Source organism: Uloborus diversus, chromosome 2, assembly GCF_026930045.1.
Source record: "Uloborus diversus isolate 005 chromosome 2, Udiv.v.3.1, whole genome shotgun sequence".
Taxonomy (NCBI): domain Eukaryota; kingdom Metazoa; phylum Arthropoda; class Arachnida; order Araneae; family Uloboridae; genus Uloborus; species Uloborus diversus.
In genome coordinates, this window is record NC_072732.1 from 19616834 (window position 1) to 19627833 (window position 11000).

Below are 11000 nucleotides of genomic sequence, written 5' to 3' on the forward strand. Positions count from 1 at the left end.
CTTAAGGTAATTTTATTGTATTAATCTTACTTCCATCACATCAAACTGACCTTTTGTCACTAATCTAACAATTTCATATACAAGTGATGAAGAAAGCACATATTTGCAATAAGAAATATTATTTTATCACCACAAAAATTAGATATGATTTAATGTTTAATTCAAAGCCTCATTGTTTTCCACAAGAAAAAAATCAGATTCAGGACTTTTAAAACAAATTTAAGTACCTTACATTAATACAAGACCAAAATTAATACGAAAATATAATTTTACTTTTTAACATGAAAAATATTTGTGCATTTGAACTAAAACGTTTTATGTTCGCATAGCTAGTGCCAGATCTAGGTGGAGCAAGTTGAGGCCCTTAGATCAAGTGGCAAATGCACCATGTTTATGGGAGGGGTTTTTTTTTTTTTTTTTTTTTTGCTGAAACTTGCTATTAAAAAAAACAGGAAGGAAGATAGTAAGGTTGGCAGTTTCAAGTTTCTACTTTTGCTCCGGCCAGGGAAAATCAAAGATCCGGCACTGCATAGATACAATATTCTTCTACTTAAAAAGAAAAAATACTCAAGGTCCTTCTTCGGCGTTTTAAAACCGGTTTATGGATGTCGGCAAAAGTTATTGTTTTACATACAGGTTATAGAGTTTTTTTTTTTTATTCATTTTGCATATTTTTTTTTAAGATCCTCAGTCAGTTTTCGCATGCTTCAGATTTAGCTCTATTCTGGAATATGTGTTTCAAATATGAAAAGTAACTAACATGAATTTAAGATTGCTTTCTTAGTAAACACTTTTAATAATTCATAAGATATTTTGCTTCCCACCAAGTTTTCACTATTTATGGAAACTTTCCAAAACTTTTAAAAAATGAAGAAATAGTGCTCCTCTTCCATGGCAAAATCAACAGCTACACCTTTCTTGAGATGTTATCTACAAAGCAGAATTGAATGCAGTGTTTTTAAATAGAATAATATGGATTAAATTAAGGAAAGAAATAAATCAGATCACTAGAACAGTGCAGTAAAAAAAGGATTATTCACAAAAATACTCCTAAGATCTCCCAGGCTATGATGACGCAGCTAACAATATATAATGATAACTATTAATAAGAGTCATTTTCACTTTGAACATACTAGCATTAAATTGAGCATAAAACTTGGCACTATTTATTTCATTTTAAAAAGCTGCATTTTCAACACCCAAATAAGCACTCAGCAGTGGCAAAAAGATTATTAACACGCAACAAAAAGAATCTAACTTCTGTTTCCATACAAAGAATGGGAAATATAACGTAACTAATCGAGACTCCTTCAACTGACATGGAGTTTACCGATGCGTTGCGAAACCGTGTCTATTTCGACCCTGCTGGCCTCCAGGCAGCAGTCGTCTTTCAAATCCAGTTTGCTTATATCCAAATCGTCCAGGGAACGAGAGCGGAAGATTGAGCATCCTAAGTTGGTGAGAGATTTTTGGCTTTTGACTGGGCTGCTGGGATTGGACTTGTTGCCACTATCCTGGCGGGACACCGTGGGGGGGCTGGCCCTTTCGGAAGCTGCCGTGGCGGCAGGAATGTTCCGCAAGGAGTCTTCCAGCTTGGACCTCCACGGGAAATCGTACGGCTTGAACTTGTAGTGCCGAGTCATGGCCCTCTTGATCTTTCTCCTGGTGTTAAAATCGAGCTTCCAAGTGGGCGGGTAACATCTCTAAAACGGGACACTGTATCCGGATGTCTTCCGGCGTGGAAGTTCCGTTATTCTCCTCTTCGGATTCGCTCTCGCCGTTCGGAACGGCAGACGATTTCGAGAGGGAAAACTCCGTGACAAAGTCCGAGTTCATCTGAACCACGCACAGGGACTTGCTGGAACGATTCCTCTTCTTCACTTTGTTCCGCAGGTAGTCCAGGCGACTGTCGGTGATGGTACTGAGCATGCCCAGTTCGTGCAGTGCGGCGTCCAGCTCCATGGCACCCTCTATAGTTGACTGCTCTTTGTTGTAGGTGAAGTAATAATAGGGAGCATTCATTACTTAGAAGGGTAAACTACCCTTCCGAACTTCCGAGTACCTGTAGGGGAAACCCACAAAGTTATACTGCTAAAATTTAAAAATCCAATGTCTATCACAAACTGTATCTGAATGAAAATAGCTGTTAACAATTACACAATAAAATAAACGTTTTACACCCCCAAGCAGACTTAGATAAAATGAAAAGCTTTCTGCGAACACAAATCTTAACTGGAAAATTTTCTGCAAATAACTATTTTGCCTTATTCACACTTTTATACAAAAATATAAAAAGGGGGGGGAGGGAACTTTATTTTTATTTATTTATTTATTTATTTTAAAACAGCATATAGTTTATGCTTACTTTTCACTAACTGAAGAAAACTGCTTAAACTATTATTTTTTGCTCAATATCAATCACACGATCATTATTATTACTTTCATTTTACAGTGAAAAAGTTCATGTAGATCTGATAAAACATGAGCTACCTGCTTTTTACTTGAAAATTTTATGAAGATATTTGATTTTGTACACAAAACAACAAAACTACTTATTTGTTTGAAATTAAGTTTTTCTGCAAAAATAAATACTGTATTTTCTGCATGTTATCTGTTAAAAAAGTTTTAAATTAGTGCTCCCCCCCCCCCTCTTTCTACGCCAACGCATTTGAACTCAATTTACAGCGGGAGTGATCGTTCCGTAGTCTGTAAAGTTGTTTATTTTATGTACTTGAATTTTCCCCTTACGCGATCCAGGCTGTGTAAAATAAAAAACTATACAGTCATAGTAGGAGCGGTCTCGACTTGATTTGCAACTGTTGACTCCTTTGTCTTTTAAGTAATTAGCGTACTATAATCGCGATTTCAAGAAGAAATAATTATTTTTTAGATTAATTTTGCATAAGATTTAGAAGAAACAGAAATAAAATGTGGGGTTTAAAAAAAAAAATCTTTTTTTTTTTTTTTAAATTAACGTTAGTAGTGAAAAATAAATTTCTGCAGAGCCAAAAATTTTCTGCGAACGCCGTTCGCGCATTCGTCTATATTATGCAAGACTGCCCCCAAGCAGGGTTTGTACTCAATTTCAGAAATAAAATGAAGGAGATTTGGAGGAGTTCTGAAGAAGTAAAGAGCGATTTTGAAGGAGTACTTCTGGGCTGTCCCTAAATGTCACACACTCTTTTTTCAACATATTTGACCCCCTTCCCCCCTTCTCACAAAGTGTCATGCTACGCCTTACACATCCCCTTGTCACATGTCATATTTTTACAAATATATTGTTATAATAGCTGCGTGATGAGTTTTTCACCCCTCTCTTCCCCTTGTCACAATTTCATGAACCTGTCTCCCTCTCAAGCAGGGACGGATTTAGGGGAGGGCAGGTGGGGCTACTGCCCCGGGGCCTCCACAACAAAGAGGCCCCCACAGTAAAATTTTTACAAAATATCCTAACTTTCACGGGTCGAAAATATCGGATATATACACATATATATCAATTTATTCGGATATATCAAAGTATCCGATATTTTTCAAAATTATTATGATCTTTTCGAACCTTAATTAGGGGCCTCCACTCCTTCGTTGCCCCAGGGCCTCCACACTTCCAAATCTGGCCCTGCTCTCAAGGCATGGCATCACCAGTGGATGACTCTTTTTATCATGTCAAAACTGCTAGTTACTAAATAATTATTTTTATAACACAATCACTTTATATCGAGCACTATTTATGCATTTTTAATAATAATTAGACAAACCAACTTTTGCTACTGAAAATGTGGTGAGGGGAAGCAATAAGCATAAAACTCGAAAAAAGAAACATGCAAGATAATAGTTTCACACAAAAAGTAGAGAAGAGAACAGCCTGGAAAGCTGAGGACACTTTTGGGAGCATTAAAATGAGACAAAGTAAATTTTTTTCCAACATTAGTTCAAGAATAAATATGTTTAAATATTATAGTATGCTTCAATTTTGCTAGCTTTCAATGTGCTTATTTTTCTTTCTCTCAACTGCGACTGTGAGCGATGCAGCTTCCCCCCCCCCCCTCCCCTCACGACTAAGTTAACAGTTAGAGATCGAAGTATTTCAAATGACTGTAATACAGGAAGATTATGTAGTCTTGAAATAAAAAAAGAAGGATTTTTGAAGGAGTTAAAACCTAGATAAAGGAGTTTGAAGGCCCCTTCAAAAAGATTTCCTAAACGAAAGAACAGTGAAAGAGTATGAACCCTGTCCAGGTAATTCCAATCCTTGCATGTATTTAATTCAAAATGCAACATTTTAGATTTTATCACATTAAAAACATCCACAAAATGAGCAGATTTGCACGGGCTAAAGAAGGTTTTTTGAATTAGTAGCTCAACAACAATGTCTCACACAATATCAAACATTTTTGGACAATGCTCTAAAAAAGTGTTATTTTGCGCTCTAATTTTTGAACTTTTCACAAGGAGTGCAGTTTGGCACTTTTTCAAAGACATTAATATATATTTTTGTTAAACTACAAAAATTCACAAAACATTTTCATTCATTAAGAGACATTGAGTGATAAATTTGTAAACTGGACAAAAATTTTTATGAATGCAATTTTTTCCTTAGTTTTCCTTAATTTTGATTTATGACCAAATTGACATTTTTTTCGGCGCATCAAAGAATAAATTTTTATTCTATTCAATTATAATTTGTGTTTTGCAAAATCTTTCGTTATGTTTTTAGCGGATAATGGAGCGCTGGAGATAGCACCCGCAATAATCTCAGTTTGGAGAGATCGCTTGTTCGTTGAAAATTATTCTTCAAGAAATTAAAATATGAAACGAGGACGTCCTGCAACAGGAGGTACCTCCCGAAATTCTGCGTATTATGTCAAAAATTTCGCTCTTCGAAAGTTGGATTTCAAAATATTGTGAATTTCTTCAAGTCAGCAAGTAACAACCCCGATAAATTCGCCACCACCACTTCATCATGCTGTAACAGTAACGCAAATGTTCCCGTTTCGGAGGACTCTGAAAATGTGGTAAACGATAGTGAAGCAAATGTTCCCGTTTCGGAGACGCGGAAAATGCGGTAAAAGATAGTACATCAAATGACAGTGAGGGCAGTTCGTGAAAGTATAACGACTTTCGAGGCAGATAATATTGGAAGTGAATCAAGAGCAACTTCAACTGATGATGATATTGAGATTGAGCCATCAAATAATAATTCAAGCATTGTATTTGAGAGTACAAATGGAAATAAGAAGCAAGCAATAAATGAAAAGTACATTGCAAATTATGAAAAGGTGTATAGCTTTACTGTCATTCAGCTAAGGGTGTTTTATACAAAATATGTTCATCTTTCCAGGGTTCATACTCAATTTCAGAAATAAAATGAAGGAGTTTTGGAGGAGTTAAATGAGATTTTGAAGGAGTATAATGGGCTAACCTTAAGTGATGTTACTTTGTGTTTTCAATATATTTGATTCCTTTCCCCTTTGTCACAAAGTGTCACACTTCACCTTACTACTCTTGTCACATGTCACATTATTATAATAACTAAGTGATGTCACTTTTTGTCACCCTCTCTGTTCCCCTTGTCCCAATTTCATGAACCCGTCTCCCCCTCAAGGCTTTAACATCACTTCTGGATGTGGATGACCCTTTTTACAATATCGTAACTGCGATTAACTAAACAATTGTTTTTTTTAACAGAATCACTTTTTTAGTACTTCTACTTATATATCTTCAAATATCTTTTTTTTAAAATAAACAAACTGGCTTTTGCTGCTGAGAGTTTGGAGGGAAAAGCAATAATCATAAAACTTGGAAAAATAGCCAAGCACCATTTAAGCATGTTTTACTTCACTTATGAAATGTCTTAGTCATCTAATAATATTTTCACCTTAAACTTTTATGACTTCTGTGATTAACTTGTAAATCACATCTTTATGAAAAATATAAATATACGAAATTACTACATCAAGATCATCTGTATACCTTTGCCCTTGTGACGATTGTTAAGTTGTCGATCAAAGTATTTTATGTTACTGTCAAAGTGGAAAATTATGTAGCAATGAACTAAAAAAGAAGGAGTTTTGAAGGAGTTAGAACTAATATGAAGGAGTTTGAAGGGCCCTTCCAAAAAATTTCCTGAATGAAGGAGTATTGGAGAAGTTTTGAAGGAGTGTACGAACCCTGCTTTCAGGAATGTTAGTGATTTGAACAAACCTTGGGTAAATATTGGAGTTGATATCAAGAAAAGCTGTCACCCTACTAGAGTGTTAAAAAAACACAAGTGCAGTAAAAATCACAGAGAGGCTGTCAATATACAAAAATCTAGTGCAAAAGAAGGAATTCTCAAAAAAAAAAAAAATGTGTGAAAGTGCAGAGATTGGAAATAAAGCAAAAAAAAAAAAAGTTTAACAGAAAATTGATTGGTAGGTTTATTCAAATTTTATACTTTATGATCAAGAAGCAATGGGCCATTTCTGAGAATTTTGAATCTCTAGTTAGATTTTTGGGGGAAAACTTAGATGACGATGAAATAAAAAAACATTTGCTAACTTGTGGTAAGAATGCCACGTATTTATCCCACATTTCAGTTCAAAACATTTTGAACTCTATTTCTGTTTGTTAAGAGCAAAAGCTACTAACAGAACTGCCAAGTGCAGATTTCTTTGCTTTAATGGCCGATGAATGCACAGACGAATCCCAAAGGGAACAATTGGGATTAATAGTAAGATACAGACTGTCTGGTGATGATTCGGTTAAAGAAAAATATTTTGGTCTGATAAATTTAAGAAGCTGTACAGCTGAAGCCATAACAAGTGAGTTAAAAAGAATAACTGTCGCCAAAAATATAAAATTGTCTAATTGCATCTTTATCACTCTAGATGGGGCAAAGGTGACGAGTGGAGAACAAGCAGGCAGATTACCCCTCATTGCATATATGTAAACTGCAGAAACCATAAATTACCTCTTGTTTTTGTTCATTTATTAAAGCAGGGGTAGAAATGACCGACGTCACATATAGGACATTTTTCGCAAAAAATATAGGACAAATATAGGACACATTATATGAATAATTTTGCTATGAAAAAAGAAATAATACATATCATATATCATTTATTTATTCTTATCAATGATTTTGTTTTAAAAAAACCTCAAATAAGATTATTCCTTACATCTGAAATGACTTTCCTGTAGTTGAAAGAATAATTTTTGAAAAAAAAAAACAGTGTACTTTATAGACGAAATAATTAAACAAAATTTAAACAAAGAAAATTTTTTTTTTTTTTTCCTCACTCATGACCCAAGTACTAATTCCACTGTTCTTTGATTTTATATCTAAACTGAACCCTTTAACACTTGTATTAAGAACAAACAGAGCTTGAGAAGGATCCTCTTGACGTTTTTCAGTCTTCTTTATGCTTGAGTGTTTCAGCATGCTGCCTCAATTGCGAAAATCCTCTATTGCTTATGGGCACTGAGCAGTTGCAAAAATGGCAAAAAGTGGTAAAATCATATTTTCCTTTAGTGCACCATGCACCAAAATTTGTACTATTAATATCCTGCTGGTTCAACAACAAAAAACGGGAATATAGGAAATATAAGACATTTTTCAAAAATATAGGAAATATAGGACGATTTTGATGCTTTTCTTGAAAATATAGGAAATATAGGACTATTTCGACCCCTGATTAAAGTAATACAGTCAGCTGAAATCAATAGATGCTTTGCTAATTGTGTGCTCTTTGGAAACTATTTCACTATAGCTCAAAGAAATTTGAAGTTTTCAAAGAAATTCAACAAGACGTATATAAAGTAGAAGTAATCAAAATCTTAAAAGTATCAACTACTCGTTGGTTGTCTCATGGCCATGCATGCCAAAGCATAGCGGTATGCTGAGCAACTAATAGATGTCTTAGATACTCTCTTCGTAGAAACGAGGGAGCCTGAACTCAAGGGTTTGAGAGAACAACTCTTGGATTCCGAAATTCTTCTGACCATTTTGTTCTTAGCCGATTTTTTGTGAAAAGTAGAAGTTTTAAATTTATGGCTTCAACCTCCAGACATTTCTTTCAGTGTACTTCATGTGAAAGTAAACCAACCAATTAATTGAAGAAGTGGAAGAATATTGCGGTAATCTAGAGCAAGGAAAGTATTTTGGAAAGAGCCAAACATTGTTGAATATTGCAACAGACAGTACCTCTCTGAGCTTGAAAATGCAAGGAAAATCAAAACCCAAGGAAACTGCTGTTAGTGAGTTTAATGAACATTTTGTAAAGGAATTTTTGAAGGATTTCAAACAAGAAATAAATTTGGCTTTTGAATTATCTTCTACTTATTCCAGTTTGAAAGGTTTTGATATTTTCAACAGTGTAAATTTAAATGCAATACCCGTTGATGAGATTAATTTTGATTCATATTTATCTATATTACCTGTCATATTATGGGGAAGAAAGAAGAGATACTTTTCAATGCTCGGTTTCAGTTTCAAAACCATTGATAGATAAGATGGCTTTTCAAAATGAGAAAGAGGATTTTAAAAAATAGATGTTTGCCAAAATGAGTTTTGACATTGAGAAAACCAAAATGGCCCAAAAGCTTTTACAAGAGTAAAAAAGACGATGCAAAGAAAATACCCAATTTTTATAAGGGAATTTTATTCATTTTTAAGCTTTTATAAGTGTTTTCTTGATACTTTTGGAGAAGTGAAGTATAAGAAAGCAGTAAAAGGAGGGATCATACCAGTCATTGGTGGCTTGTGCGAAGGGGCAACTGCCCCCTCATTTCCAAATGTAAAGAGGCCTTGCTTCATCACTTTTCAGAGTTAAAAATTAAGCATTTATTGTCAAAAAGATAGTTTACTTGAGGGATTGATTTATTTCACGAAAATAAAAGCTAAAAACTTCAAAAAATGGGCTTTTCTCATTTTATTTCACAAGAATAGAACTTTGCATTGGGAAGATATGCCCTCTTACAGTGGCCCTCCTTTCAGAATTTTGAGGCCATATTCCACATGTTTTAGAAGTCATTTATTCAGTAATTCAAATTATGTTTTTCGCAATCGCGAGTGTGTGTGTGTGTGTATGATGGCGTGTGTGCTTGTGGGTGAGGGGTATGTGTGTTTATGTGTAGGGGTATGTGTATGTATGTGTAGGCATGTGTGCTTGTGTCTGTGTGCAGGCATCAGTGTATGGATAGTTGTATATATGAGTGTTTGTGTGCGTGGGGGCGGGGTATGTGTATGTGTGTGCAGGCATATGTGTTTGTGTTCATGCATGAATATGTGGGTAGTTGTGTGTATGTGTAGGTATCTGTATGTATGTGTGTGTGTATGTGTATGTATGTGCTTGTGTGTATGTATGTGCTTGTGTGTATGTACGCGCAAGTGTGTAGGATATGAACGCAACCTGGAGATGGCTTTCGCTATAGGAGCAGCATCATGAGGAGCTAGTCGACGGTGATGCTGCAGAGGGTGCTGGCGGGGAAAATAAAATGATAGCACATCAAAACTGTCAAGTGAGAACAATAAGCAATCGTGATTGCTCAAAAAAATGTATTCTTTTGATGTTTTAAACTTTAGAATATTTCATTTCAATTTTAAAATGAGTAAAAAAAACATTCCAATGAAAAACATGTATTATATGTATATTCAAACATAGTATATTATGATGTAGCTATTCACTGAAATACAAAGCATGAAAATGCACTTCACTAAAAAGCTAAAGTACCCTGAGAAGAGGCTGACTTACTAATATATACTTACTACTGTTATTATGTCTCATTATCTATAAATGTGGAGCCATGGTGTCTTTCTAATCTAGAACTGGAAGAAAAAAACAGCATGATGAAACAAAACTTTAGGAACACAACCTGCATAGATTAACACATATATTTTTTTCTCAATAAAAGTCTAACTTTTTGAAATAGAAATTCACCCTTAAAACTTGCATTTAATATGCATTGCAATATTTTTGGAGCTTGCAAAAATCTAAATGAATGAAACTTATCAAGAGCTACAAACAGTCATCTCTGTAAGTTCCTCCATAGTTAGCCCTAAATACAGTATCAGGTTAAAGTAAACATCAAGACAACGCGTTGGAACGGAACACAACCAAGAGGAAACGTTGAAGAATGAAGAAGAAAAGTCAGAGAATTGAATGAAACCGAGATAAAAGTGCTGATACTGGAGCCTGAAAAGTAGAAAATCGAATCTCATCACTTCTGTGAGCATGAAAAAGAGCGACATATTTAAAAAAAAATCTTCGATAAAAAAGTTCGAAAATTACTTTAAAATGATGAATCATAAAATTTGATAAAATGCTGAGTGTCATTAATAATATGAATGGAAAATACATTTCGTTCACTTTAGCGCGAAAAGATTCTACGCCTTAAGAAAAACATTCGGACAAATATTTGTTTTAAATTTACCTTTTACTTAGAACGTCAAAATGAGTCTATGGAAAACACATACAACAGTTAATGTTACAAAAGCATCATCAAATATTTTTCATGCATTTCAAAACAAATTGAAACGATGCATAAAGGGCTGATTGCCCAGCGGTATTAGAAACTGACGCTTGTAAACAAATAAACGTAGAAAATAAAACTTGACAAACCTCAATTTTATCCACAGAAATAGATTCATGGCCGATTTTTTAATGGTTGTAGTATTCGAACAACCGATTTCAATACTGACTGAGGAAACCGAAAGGTTTTCTTACTATCCAACAGATGGCCCTATTTCCATTGCGCACTGATTTTAAAAAACGATTTTGAATCGATCATTTTTGTTATTTTTTCTTTTCAAAAACTTTCTCAAACAATTTCATTTCAAGCTTTTTACTTTAACAGTAATTTATAACCAATATTTAACAATCGAACAAAGTAGCAAAAATAAGATTTAAATCATCATGAATTTTTGACCTCCAGCACAGTTAAAACAGAGGGCATTTTTCAAGTTTCGAAAATTAATTCAATTAATTCACGAAAAAGACAAAAGATAAAGTTTTTCATTAAAA

General features: G+C 34.3%; 1 protein-coding gene across 1 annotated transcript; it reads right to left on the reverse strand.

Annotated features, from left to right (window-relative positions):
• Positions 1-691: 691 nt before the first annotated feature.
• Positions 692-10639, reverse strand: LOC129217767 (uncharacterized). The gene is made up of 4 exons (XM_054852111.1): positions 10599-10639; positions 9746-9805; positions 1718-2062; positions 692-1662 (listed from the first exon to the last, which is right to left on the reverse strand). Exons 3-4 carry the CDS (start codon positions 2020-2022, stop codon positions 1311-1313), a joined length of 657 nt encoding a protein of 218 aa, XP_054708086.1. The 5' UTR covers positions 2023-2062; positions 9746-9805; positions 10599-10639; the 3' UTR covers positions 692-1310.
• Between the last annotated feature and the right edge of the window lie 361 nt (positions 10640-11000).

Coding starts and splice junctions, on each gene's coding strand:
- LOC129217767 (XM_054852111.1), bottom strand. CDS start 2,022: ATGAATGCTCCCTATTATTACTTCACCTACAACAAAGAGCAGTCAACT. Junction 1,663..1,717: donor CCGGAAGACATCCGGATACA/GTGTCCCGTTTT, acceptor TTTTAACACCAG/GAGAAAGATCAAGAGGGCCA.